General features: G+C 31.1%; 1 protein-coding gene across 2 annotated transcripts; it reads left to right on the forward strand.

The window, feature by feature from the left end:
* The first annotated feature begins 8,077 nt into the window (after positions 1–8,077).
* Positions 8,078–11,595, forward strand: LOC114393417 (protein CHLOROPLAST IMPORT APPARATUS 2-like). Of its 2 annotated transcripts, none has more exons than XM_028354769.1 (3): positions 8,078–9,736; positions 10,368–10,523; positions 11,186–11,595. In XM_028354769.1, the coding sequence occupies exons 1-3, from the start codon at positions 8,744–8,746 to the stop codon at positions 11,231–11,233; spliced, it is 1,197 nt and encodes a 398-aa protein (XP_028210570.1). In that variant the 5' UTR covers positions 8,078–8,743; the 3' UTR covers positions 11,234–11,595. The 2 variants fall into 2 exon arrangements, 1 of the variants encoding a protein (XP_028210570.1); XR_003662557.1 differs by having other exon boundaries at positions 8,079–9,736; positions 10,368–10,647; positions 11,186–11,286.
* The last annotated feature ends 2,698 nt before the right edge of the window (positions 11,596–14,293 follow it).

Below are 14,293 nucleotides of genomic sequence, written 5' to 3' on the forward strand. Positions count from 1 at the left end.
AAATAATAAAAAATTATTAACTCCAATTTTCTTCAATAATATGTTTCTCCTCTTTTTCTCAAATACTTTTTTCACCTCCATTGTAGATTAACAATAACACCACATTAGGTTCATAATCTTTTATTAAAGTCTTTGAATGGTTAACCATTTTCATTTAATTTAATAATTCTATTAATTATAATTATTAGTTAATAATCTATCAAGAAATCAAAATTATCAATATATAAAATTAGGATACTAAATATTACAATTAAAAATTAAAGAGGCCAAAATAATGAATTGAAAAAACTAAGGAGATAAATTACAATTTAGCCTTTGACTTTAAATTAGGTCAGTTTTATTTTGGTTAAAACATGTGTCTTTGTCCTAGTAAATGTATGGTTTTTGTCTCAATAAAAGTATAATGTGTGACTTTTTGGTCATGAAGAAGATTTGCTTATATTAGAATTTACATGTATGATGTCAGTGCATTTAAGTTGGTCCATTAGCCAATTGAATGTTGACACGTGTTAAAACCTAATGCTATCTTTCACTCTCATCCCCCAAACCTTACCTCCGTTTTCATCCATGGAGACCAACAAGGACCCATCCGGCAGCAAGAAGGAGAGCACCAGAAAGCGCCGTCGTCGGAATCGAATGACTAGAGCGGCGAGGATTTGGAGACAGATGAAGGAAATGTGCTCATTCCCCCATTGGATTGGGTTCAAGCAAGTTATTTCTGTCTTCCTTCACGAATAGATCCGCAAGCACACCCCTCTCCATATCGCTGCAATCTTCTCCCTCATCTACCTCCACTGGATTTGCGGGGTTTGGTGTGTGGGTTGCTCTAGTTTGATTCTTTCATAACCATGGCTGCTGCTCCGATGTCGAGGGAGACGGAGAGAGGTGGTTTGATTCTTGATTTTTTTTTTTTTTTAAAAAAAAATTCTGCTTTAACTGCCACAAATAGTATTTTTATTCTTGTAATTTTTTTTCATGCTGGTGGTTTTTAGCCTCTGAAATTGTATTTCAAAATTTAAATTTTTTAAAAAATACCAGGTTTACATCCATTCAAATCTAATCTGTCAAAAATTCACAAATTATTATTTTATTGGAACCAAAAACAATTTTTTTTACAGTAATAAAATTCATACTTTATATATTTATGGGAACCAAAAACATTTTTATTTTACGTGAAATTAAATAATCGTGTAAATGTAGTTAACTAAAATTAATTTGATTTATATTTTGAATGAATTAATATAGAAAAAAAACTTATATTAAAAGTTTCTTCCTTTCTACTTTTTCTTCCATTTATTTTTTTTTCTTGCACCTTTTCATCCAACGAAACACGGCATAAGGATGTTGAGCTAAAAGGAAGAAAAAAAATGCATAACATAAACTCATTTCTTACCAAAATCTATTTTATAAAATTAATCATTTAACATAATTGTGTGAGAAGGAAAATACTTGAGGAAAAAAAAACTAAACACGTAAAAAAGAGTCGTGTCTTTTTGTATTTGTAATAGAAAAATGCTTGATAAAAGTAACATTTGTTTAATTGTTACTAAATTTGTATGACCCCAACAACAACAAAATCTAGATTTTCTTAAAAAATAAAATTCGATTTTTATTTCTCCAAAACTATCAATTTTATAAGATTGAATCGTAACCTCCCATGGTTGGTTGAGTGCCTTGTACTTATACTGTATATATTATTATATTTATTTTCTACACTGTACCTTTACTGCTAATATTAATACAGATTTAATTATCCCCAAATTTCAAATCTTGCAGATCATCTTTGAAGACTTACAGATCAAGCCCAAGGCCCAAATAGATAAAACAACACGAACACCATGGCGGCCATGCGAAGGTTGGAAATTAGTCTATACGACTATTAGAGCATTGAGCCTTGCTTTCTGTACCTCTTTATTTGTGTTATTCACACTATTTTTTTTAATATCATTAATATTACATATATATGAAGGGTGTGTCATTCTAAACTTCTTGCGTAATGTACATTGTCATTTTATTGTGCATAATTATTTTTCAACTAGTTTTTTGCATATTTGAATGCCTTAGATTACAATGAGTTGAACTAATATAATTAGCTACTTCATTTTTCTTTTCAATTTTTTTGAATATATTATTATTATTATTATTAACAATAATATTAATTATTAAACTCAACCACACAATTCGATTAAGGTTGAGTTGGTTTGGGTTGACTAACTTAACAAAAAAATATGATGAACTTAACTCTACTCAACTATACATCATTGGATTTTCGGCCTCTAGGTTGTTTAAACCAAATTGCTATTTGTCCCTCTCTCCAGGGAACCACTCTAGAGACATTTAGGGTTGAGATGTGTTCAGGTCGTATGATTAAAGCAGCAATCAATTGAGGCTGTCCATGCTTGTGGAGGATGGAATATATGGTCCCCAATATGTGTCTTTTTTGTTAGCATCTGCTTTGTTTTGTTGATCAGCTAGCTTGCTGTATAAGACAGTGACACCGTGCTACCAAAACTGACCCGTGTAAACCTTGTAAGGTCATTCTAAGCTTCAGCCTTCAATGCAATACTACTTGGGTGTACTCGCCCCAAGGACCTTGCAATTTGCAAACCATAAATAGATCTTACAAATAATATATGGGTCTCTTTTGGAATGAATTGAAATGTCTATAACAGTTTCTGTACATTTGATTTCAACTGATAAAATTGTTGACGGTTACATTTGTCGGCAACTTATTATTTTTTTCTTAGTCTTTAAGACTGCTAGTGCATTGGCTAATAGTGTAATAATGTCAGTAAATTCATGTACCATATAATAATGTTTACTTATGGGCTATTTTTTCTATCAGTAAAATGGGTTGTCTTTTATTTTTCTTTATTTTTATTTTCTGTAACAAAATATGAGGTTTTAAAGATATTTAAAAGGGACAAAACTCACAAAAGGAAAGTAGTAGAAAAGCTACTTGAGACAATTAACTTCCACTCTTTACAAGCGTTTTGTTTCTCTTTAATTTACATGAAAAGGTTAACATTTATCAGCTTGCTGTAAGAGGGATTAAAGAAAACAAAAACAATTTATAAGTTTAGTGTTTGTATATTTAGCATAATCACAACTAAACTGCACCACACCTATGCACTAATTAGAGATAACAAACTTGTTAATTGCCTAAATGTTGAAACATAAATTTTCAATAATCACGCTAGCTAGTTTCTTATTGTACTTTCATACATAATAGACAAGTCAACATAATTAAAGTGTAAAAATTTATATTCACATATACTGTATTAATAAGTAGTTACATGTTCACTTCAATTGATGATATCAATGATTAGTAATACAATATTAAATAAGTGTTTTTTAATTGTCAAATCAACATATAACAATTATCATTCTTATATTTTTTTGGTACAAGATGATAAGTATCTTTCAAAAGAGATAGTAACATCACAGCATCAGTTTCCATTTTCTATTTAATTAAATTTTATAATTTTAAAATTGTTAATTTGATGAATAGAAAGTGTTGTGTGTTTATACATAATAGCCAATAGGGCATATGCATTGAGATAATCCCATTAGATTAAAAGCGTCTAGTCCGCAAAATCAGATTATGTTAAGGTGTGGCTATCTACAATCCACTCATTAAAAAACTTATATAAAGTTGAAGATAATATTTTGATAAAATGAAGCTCAACTTCGCAACTATATGTAGAGTCACATGTTTTGATGAAATCTCTACCTTATATTATCGTACAGTCCATAGCATATCCAATTTCAATGGCCTTGGGAATTCCAAGTCACTCCCTTCCCACGATAAGATACTGACAAATATCAACTCTAAGTCTATCACATGAGTACGTATTTCAAATAAATTTCTTTGGAATTATTCCATTCATTGTTTTAATTTTTATATAAACTTATTATATATGTTATTTAAACGTATATAATATTAATTATTCAGTTTTAAACATTTAATCTGGTGTTCTCTAATACAATGTACGATTAAGGATTAAAGCAAAAAATTGTGGAAATGAAATAGAACCAATTTTCTTTTCATCTTAATTTATCAAGTGAAAAAAATACCTATACGAAAATAATTATAATTGTAAAACAATTTTCAAAGTAATTAACCTGATTTAATAATCTAAATAAGAATATATGTGAGAAAGTATATACTGGAAAAAATGTGCGGAAAAGGTCTTCTTTAATTTCTTGCGTCAAATAAGTAGTATAAAATTTATAAAGTATATACTTTTTTTAAAAAAATATATTTAAGTTTCGACATGAAATATACAATTAGATATTTTTCCTCAAAATATCTTAACTAGAAAAAGGACATTCGACTCTGAAATGCAAACAAAAAAGAGCAGCGCATGCATTCCTTTTAACATTTCTGTATACGAAGGAAGACAAATTATTTTTACACACCATCTTATTTACATGTTCTTTATATTAATATTTTGTTTGACAATTTAGCCACAAAAAAACATTTGTTTACCAAAAGAACATATGAGAATATTCAATATTTTATTTTTATTTAAAAACAATAAATCATTTTTGTTATACATCATAATTTTTCCACGACCTTAGTTGATGTTTGTTTCATGAAATTTTTTAAGATTTTTCAAAATGTGAAAATGAAAATATATATTCTCACTTTTATTTGAAGGTAATCCAAAAATATTTTGAGATATGTTTTATTCCTAAAAAAGTGAGATGATCATACTTATGCTGATTTTGTATTGAAATGATTTTATGAAGAAAAAAAAATAAGAATATGGATTGATAGGCATGAAAATCTTGTTAATCATGTAAAAAAAATATTCTACCCTCAATATCATTACATATATAAGTTAGTATTTTAAATTTCACAGTTCAATTTTGATATATGTACTGTCTAATCTCGTATCTTGTTGTGTATGTGTATATTAATAGTTTTTTAATATAAAAATAATATTTTAGTAATATAACATAATATTTCCAAAAATATAAAAAATATTCCCAATCAGTTTTAATAATTAAAAAACATATATTTCTTTGAAATACTAAAAAATATCGTTACCATATAATTTTTTCTGGAAATAAAATTCCCGGAAATAAATAAATAAAATCATTGAAACAAACTCCTCCTAACTTATATTCTTAATTCTTATTATACCATTGCAGACGTGTACGTATTCCATAATTCGACCCTATCAGTTTTTTTTCATGCTTCAGGAAAAAAACCCTATCAAGTTACACATATTTGAACTTGCTTTAAATTAAATGAGAAAAAATTGAAATTGATTTATTGTTACTTTAGTGTCTATTTATGATGGAGCAATTGAGAGAATTCTCATCTTGAATTTGCAAGAGCTGAAACCAATAATGTGGAAATGAAAAAAGAGAGTTTATATTTGCAATGTTTATTTACTATAAATATTTAATTTTTATATAGCTACTACAAAAAAAAATGGTATTAAAAACTTTATGGTTAAATAAAATTTAAACTCTTTCTCTGTGTATATATATATATATATATATATATAATATGTTTCTTATATATCTATATAGAAATTTTATCTATTTAAAAGAAAAATAATAATAGTGAAGGATAACATGTGCAGTCCAAGTAGCGAAGCTTTTATTAATTAAACTCTAAGTTTTTTATTTAATGCGTTAAAATAGTGGTATTTTCAGTTGTTTGAAACTCAACGTCTGTTTATTTCTCATTATATAGGCATTATATTGGCTCCAAGTATGAAAATGATTCAAGACCTTTTTATCTCACCAAACAGTGATATTGACTGAGCTTTATTATTTAATTTTCATCCCGTGAAAGCAAAATCAAATTATAAATATTTTATTGAAAAATATATGGCGGTGCGTTTTGTCTATGGTTGAAGCTTGAGAGGTCTTTATTAGTTTAGAAACAATATTTTATCGAAAAAAATATATTTTATGCATATTAGTAAAAACAGTATTTTGTCATTTAATTAAAAATTAAACTAAATGATAATGTCAAGAATTAGCCCGAATTAAATTTTGAAGTAAGAACGTTTATTATTGTAAATATTTTGTGTAAATTTAAGAGTGATCATAAGTTCGAGTCTATCCAATGACTAAAACAAACCAAACCAAGTTGAAGGGAAAAATTTGGATTAATTCAAATCATCTATTTGATTCAAATTTGAAAATGACAAAGTAAAGGACATCGGTCCATTATTAGGTTTGGACATACAAATTTCGAGTAACTCACCTTAAATACCTTCACTTTTTCTATTATCATATTATTATCAATCTTATCCCGTATTAGTGGTGTCCTGACCCAGATTCACAAATCACTAAACTGTCTCTATGACTTAAGTGATCTTTCTCATCGCTTATTATATATCTTTTTAATTATATATATCTTTCAACTAACTTTTTTTTTTTTTATCTTCATCTCTAAATTAACTTATAATATTTATAAAAAAACTGTGAATCATTAAAAATAAGTTTATACTTACAATGTAAATTGTTCATTGTAAATTCAACATTTAATTTATATATTAAAACATGTTTATGTATTATAAATTTTAGTTATAATATAAATATATATATATATATATATATATATATATATATATATACGTAAAAATATTTATTTGTTATGAATTTTAATTATATCAAAATACTAATTTTCGAGTAAGATATTTCACAAACTACGTATACTAGGAAACTCGATGTTCCCCGAGTGGCTGAGTGTCTCTAAAGTCTAAATATCTTGAACAACTAACTATCAATTTTTTTTTTTTTTATTTTTACATTTATTGGCTATAGCAGAACAATGGTACGGTCTGGACCGTAGAATGTTATAAACTAGTTAATCGATAAGCTTGTGGAAGAAAACACTAGATTTTGAAATGGTAATAAGACCAACGTAGCATGTTTAAGTGCCACAGATGAAATGCGCAAGACACCAAAAGTGTTCGAATCTGGTTGGTCTCAGAACACATCCAAAAGCCCACCTCTTTTCTTCTTGATACACGTGAAAAACTGTGCAACAGCTTACCCATAAAAGGCATGCCACGTAAGCCTGAAAATCTTAAGAGTCCAATCAAATACTGCCTCGTCACCAGATAAGGAGCATTTTTTTTTCGTATACCCAAAATTAGCTTTTGCAGGAGGTAAGGTATGGAATAATCCTGTATGTACACATCCATGTCTGTCACGGCCATACTTAGTAAGATTTTCATTGTTCAATTTACCAATTTGCCCAACATCAATCCCTTGCAAGAATGAAAAAGTTTAATATTGATCATGAATGAAAAGTTTTAGTTTTATTATCTCAAAAGACAAAAAAAAAAAAAATCATATAGATATTCGTTTTCTTCTTAAGAGACAATAAAAAGATATTGTTTAATATTTTTGCAATTTCCTTTTTATTAAAAGTTCTCTTGTAAGTCTAACCTTAAATAAACCGTTTAGTAAAAATCTAACAAAATGAATAATATTTTTTTATTTAGTAGCAAATCCTGCCACCCAAATGAATAATAGCAAAATGCATTTATTTATCAATGTGAAAGGCTCAGCGAGTTAACTGCATAGTTATAGTATTTTCCAAAAAGCAGTACTTTATTCCATCATTTCTCTCTTCAATTTTTATCACACCCACTTACTGTAGACCTTCTTTATTTACTATTTTAAGAATAAATTTCTATATTATATAATATTTCAATTTCTTGAATATAGTATTCAAAAGTGTTTGCCTTTTAAATACATTTCTGCTTTTCTAAAGTTTGTTCCCTATTTTGGTATTTCAAAACACTTATTTTTTAAACAATTTTTAATACTTACTAAAGTTTAGACGAAAAATGCCTTGTTGAGTAACGTTAAATTATTTTTTTAAAAAAAATTAAATGAGAAGGGATGAAACAGATCCTAAAGGGGAGAGGGATATTATAGTAAAAGAACAAGGTAAAATAATTGAAGAGGTAAAAGGGAGAGAAACAAAGAAAAACTAATAAGCTTAATGAAAGTGGTCCCCACGTTAAGAACAGCAGAGAAACCGAGCATTGTCTCTTCCTTCGTTCTCATCTCTATTTCCACTGCAAGTGTCAAGTGTAAGAGTGTGTGTGTGTGTGTGTGACTTCCCCAACCTCTCTCTCTCTCTCTTCTCATCCAACAAGTGACACACAGTCGGTGTGGGCTTATACCACTCTGCCAATTTGCCTATACATACAGGGACCCCAACGGGTCTTTCCCTTTTATCTACTTCGCCTCGTGACCCCTTTCTCTGTCTCTTCTCTCTCTGCTCCTGAATTTAACACTACTCAGCTTTCATACACTTCAATCCCTTTTTATTGGCCACCTTTCCCTTCTTCACAGTGCTACTACTTCCTTATCCAACACCAATTCCCGTTTCTCTTTTCGGGTTTCGGAATCAATCAATGCCGTGTTTTTAGATACTAGTACCTGCTTTAGCTACCCTTCTCATAGAATTGGTAATAAAATAGCAAGTCCCAGATTTTTTATTTCTTTCTTCTCCTCTGTCTATTTTATTCCCAATCCTCTAGGGTCTTGGCCTTTTCTTCATTCCCCCCCCCCTTTTTCTTTTATAAAAAAAATAAGGCAATAACTTTTGTTGCTTGTACTTTTTGGGTTTAGGGTTTTGCACCCCCTTTAGCTAAAACACACAAGTGGCAAGCCTATGTTCAACTTCAACTCCATGCCTCTCCAATTCTGAACATTCTAAATTTCCGATTATATAAATCCAAACATAAAAACAATGTCTTCTTCGTGTCTGAGTGGAGCCGGGGGAAGAACCTATGGATTCGATTTCGAATTCGTTAAATCTCCGTCTTCATCTACTTTCACATCACACACATCTTCTTCACCTTCCTCAACGATCTCCGAATCGAGCAATTCGCCGCTGGCAATCTCAACGAAGAAGCCCAGAACGCCGCGGAAGCGACCCAACCAAACATACAACGAAGCCGCGGCGCTTCTCTCCACGGCGTACCCGAATTTGTTCTCCACGAAGAACTTGAAAACTCAGGGCAAAGGCAAAGGCAAATTCTCGAGGCCCACATCGGAGAATTTCGATTACGATTCTTCGGAGCTGTTATTGCCGTTCAGAGTCTTCGACGGAACGGCGTCGTGTTTTCTTTTGGACCAAACGGGCCCGAAGCCCATGGAGAGGCCCAAAGTGGTGAGCGTGCAGGAGAAGGATAATAATAATAAGGCGTGTGAGAGCCCCGGCGAGATAAGCTCCATCGTGAATTTCAATTCAGTTGAATTGAACGATGACGGCGAAGAGAGCCTCGACGCGGAATCGATTCTCGATGAGGAAATCGAAGAAGGGATCGATAGCATCATGGGGAGCAGTATTCAAGAGGTCTCAAACGACGCCGTTAGTAACTTGCCCTGGATTTTGCCTTTTGGCGGGAAATTGGAGTTCCCGAGACCCCGTGTTAGGGCTCTCCGCCACGTCGACGACGGTAACTGGTGGAATTTTCCTGCCGTCGATATTCTTTCAATATCGCCCAAAATTAACACCAAGCCTCCGCCGGTGGCCGCCGAGAAGAAGATGAAGAAGAAGAAGGTTGCGGCGGCGCCGTCGCCGGTCGTCCTGGAGTTGAAGAACACGGAATTGCCCAAACCGAAACAGGGTTTGATGTTGAAATTGGATTACGACGGCGTTCGGAACGCTTGGTCTGACAGCGGAACACCGTTCACCGACGATAGCCCCCTCGCCGACGTGCCGGAAAATGACGTCACTGTAAGTTCCAAAAACTAAGTAGTACTCTGTTTTCGCAAGTTTCGTTAAAACCTTTATTGTGAGGTTTATGTGGAAATAACGTGTTTAGCAATGAGCTTTATTTTACTTTTAATTTGAATTAAAATGAAAATTCAACCTAACACAAAGTTTGGAGTTTCACTCATTAGTTAGCATTTTTAATCACGTGGAGTATGGGAATCGCACTTTTAAAAACTAAAATAGTAAAGTATTTCATGCATGTCTTGCCTCATTCCTCTATACTTTACTTTTCAAGCTATATTTAAAAAACAAAGTTCCATTGCAACATTTAATGGATTTCAAATTGGGTATGTTATCCCGGAAAAGGTTAAAAAGTAAAAAAAAAAAAAAAGCATCTTTTTTAGTTTTCATTATTACATTCTTATGTCGTATAATTATTTATATTTTTGTCTTGTATTAGGAAAATTTGTCTTGGCCGGTACATGTTATTTTGTGTCACGGTGTATTATTTAAAAGCACATAATGTCGGGGTTGTCACGATTTAATTGTGAGTGAGTGGTACACGGTAGGAGGGTGTGGTGCGTGAGTAGTGGATAATTAACGGAATATATTATTATTTTTTGTTTTTTGTTTTTTGTGTTGTTGGAGGCAGGCGCGGTTGTCGCAAATTGATTTGTTGTGGGACAATGGAGGAGTGAGAGAAGCTAGCGTGCTGCGCTACAAGGAGAAGCGGCGAACGCGCCTCTTCTCGAAAAAGATCAGGTACCAGGTCAGGAAAGTCAACGCAGATCGACGGCCCAGAATGAAGGTACGAGTCAGTTCACAGTTGAGTTGAGGACACTTGAAGAAATTTGATTTATGTCAGATAAAGAAAAAAGAAAAGAAAAAGGCAAATCTGCTTTATGATTTGGTGATGATAATTGGATAATGAGGTGCGTGCGTGGGTGCGTCACAGTTTATTATTTTTGTTATGGAGAGTGGACCCCGTTTATGGTGGTTGGTCACTTTGTCCAACTTTTGAGGATCTATCTATTTTTTCACCTTAGTTTGATACCATGCCACTACCAATGTTTTAGGTTTTCCTTTTTAATTTCATCAACGCCTCCTAACGCATGTCTTCGTTGCACTTTTCAGATTCTTTCATCATTATATTACGCTCTATAATAATATAATATAAATAAATAAAAGTTACTATTTTTGTCTATATATTCCTATGTCAAAAAAATTGGTCGGCACCATACTATAATTCTAATGTGATGTGATGATGGTTGAACGAGGTAGCATCAACTCCAGATCTAGGACGACAAATTCATATCAAACTAAAAAACGAGAAAGGGGGAGAGTGGAAATTAAAGATGGAAGCATATCATGAAGTTTTCTTAAGAGATTAGATTGTGAATTATGGCTTCATTTATGTTTGACACACACGCTTGAGGTAATAACACGTATAACTTGTTTGTGATGTGGCAGGGACGATTTGTTAGGAGGCTCAATTCTAGCTCAAATGCACACAGATGATAGTATCTAGGAGCAGGAAAGCACATGCTTTTTTGGGACTCTTCTTTTAAGAATAAAAAATAAAAATAAGATTAAAAGGAAAAGAGAGTTTATCTATATTTTTGTAACCTTTACTTTTTGGGTTCTTCTTCCTTCCTTCACTAGAAGATATGGGGGAAATTGCTGGATGAGATAAGCGACGGAAGTAGTCCAAGCAAATTGCCTAAGACTCTATTGCACTTGATTCTCTTCTTCGCGTTATGGCTTCAGGGAGATTCTTCCTTGCATACTTAGTCCCCATGTGGTCTGTACTTTCTCGTGCAAATTAAGATATATACCCTTGGAATCAGTAATACTACCACCACATAAAATTATCAACATAACTCATGCATTATTTCCTCCATTCCACTTTAATTAGGAACCTTAAAGTCTTTGTGTTAATAAGTTCTAAGTTGAAGGAGAGAGCCATGGCTCTAATATCCGTTATCAGAAAGACAAAAAACTAACCCGCAACAAAAATTAACGGTGATGTTCTGTCTTGTAATTGATTCGACTTTACGGATTTCTTAATGTGATGATGATGATTTGACACGAAGCCAAGAAAAGTAAAAGGAAATCAACTTGACCGTTGAGTTGGCCTTCTATCGAGGGACATGAGTTTACAATTCAAATACACAGTCTTTTTGCTCTGAGTGTTAACCTTGTCAATCTAGGAATTGGTGGTTTATTTCAATATGTGATAATTAAGTATTCTATAATCAAATCATATCCACTACAAATTTTACCTTATCATGCCATATGTTTTTTTTCTTTACCGAAATATCATGTCATATGCTACAATGCTACATTATTTTATGCTTGAGACAATATATATACATGTATTTAATCCAATTTTGGGCCCAAAGTTAAGTCTATTATACCCCAAGCCCGTTTTAAAGTGATCCTTATTGTAATACCGGTTATTGTTTCTTGCACCTTCCAAGTTGCTTCCAACACCTCTTTTATGACTTTCAGAATGCTCGATCTGGAATGTAAGATTACATTAAGGAATGCACCCTTTTTTGGGTTCCAGAATGAGCAATCCGAAAGGTAAAAAACATTTTGGAAAGGATGTAGGAATCAACTTGGAGGTGCAGAAACTAACAGCTGGTAATACCCTAATCCAAGGTTTTTCAATAGTTATGTCTGATGTACAGGATTTAAAACAGGAGTACAAAGCCCAAAACTTATCTATTTTTAGGGCTGGCGCATCCAACAATGTACACCCAGCACAACAGCGTAATTCCCATTTTACCCTTCTGTAAAACTAATACAAATTGGGCTTATAGATTGATAATCGTAATAGCCCATGCAAGAATCAAACCTTGTGACTTTTATGTTGTTAACACGACGTTCTAACCAACTGAGCTAATAAGTCAATTATATTATAAAATAATTAATGTCGTTATATGTAATACTAAAATTTATAATGTATATTTAATGCGCAAGTAAATTTAAATAATAAATTTTGTAATAATTAATTTTGATCTAATAATTAATTTATTTACATATATAATCATGTTTTCATTATTTATTGAAGGGATGTGAAAACAAAAATAATAGATACATGATTTTGTTGTACAATTATAAAACATAATCATGTTTTTCGTTATTTTTTGAAGGAATAAAAAAAAACTAGAAATATAATTTTGCTATAGTGTACAATAAATTTGAAGGGGGTGAAAAAAAAAACAAGGATATATATACACTCGTGGTGAAATACTTGATTTTGTTGTAAGTAAAACAAAGTTGATAAAAGTAATTTACCACCCCATTGTATTTGCTTTCACAAAAACAACATTAATAGAAGTATATTGCTTTTAAAAAAAAAATCCATTTATCGGAGGTTGAACCAGGAATGGGAAGAAGAGATGCAATGATAATATATTGCGATTTAAGTTAATTAGTAAAGGGTGTGGTGTGTGTATGCATAAAAAAAATCTTATAATTGGTGTGAGGGCCAAGCCCAGTGGGAAGCTCTGGATATCTGAACATGCATGTTTTTATTGTTATAATTTTGTATATAGATATTAATTATATTTTGCACTAATTAAGGAAATATAATTGACTGACCACTTCTAGGAGGCAAGCTTTCTTTGAGGGGAATAAATAACACTGTAAATAATGGGTATGTTAGAATCGTGTCCCACTGATGTGCAGTAGGCACATGTTTCCTTAGCCCTTTATTTTCATACGCATAATAAAAAAAATACCACTCTAAATAAAATAGGAATGGGTTCAGGATTTAACGACTGCGATCTAAATATGAAAATTATAATTCATCTTAAAAATATATTAACTAGCATTAAAATTTATACTACGTATTCATAATTATGTGTTTTTAAAATTCATCTAAGAAAATATATTTGCATATAAATAAATTAAACATTTTTAAAAGATCCAAAATTATAAATAACAATGGCCAATTTCAAGTATCACCAAGAACCCTAATGAATTTATAGTAAAAATTGCAATCGTTGTTAAGCTTTTTTTTTTTTTAACGAAAAATCTTATTATGTTTGACAAATCTACTAAATTAGAATAAATTATGTGGTTCACTAAATTATTTTTTACAAAAAATAGTAGCCACCAATATTGGAGAATAATTTAGTTTCATATGATTGAATAGAAGAAGAACAATATTATGTCATGACAAAAGTTACAACTTTATGATAGATCCTTGATACAACTTATATGTGGATTCTTCCACTCGAGTAGGAAAAGCATGTGGGAACCTCTCAAACATCAATAAGAAGAATAAAAACAGATACAAAAAAAAAAAAAACAAATAGAATATTTTTTAGAATTGAACTTATCAATTTCAATCCTTATATAGTATTAGTAAGTTTGACTCATTGAGAAAGGTTAATAAATAATCTTCAATTCTCAAATTATTTATAACTTTTAAAATAATAACAACATATTAAGTATTAGAAACAAAAATACATGACACTCAAATATTTTATCTAAAATAAGAAAAAAATACGACTATCTTTATAACAAATACTATAAAAGAATGGACTATTTTGTTAAAAAGTACAA

This window comes from Glycine soja, chromosome 17 (assembly GCF_004193775.1).
Source record: "Glycine soja cultivar W05 chromosome 17, ASM419377v2, whole genome shotgun sequence".
Classification (NCBI taxonomy): Eukaryota; Viridiplantae; Streptophyta; class Magnoliopsida; order Fabales; family Fabaceae; genus Glycine; species Glycine soja.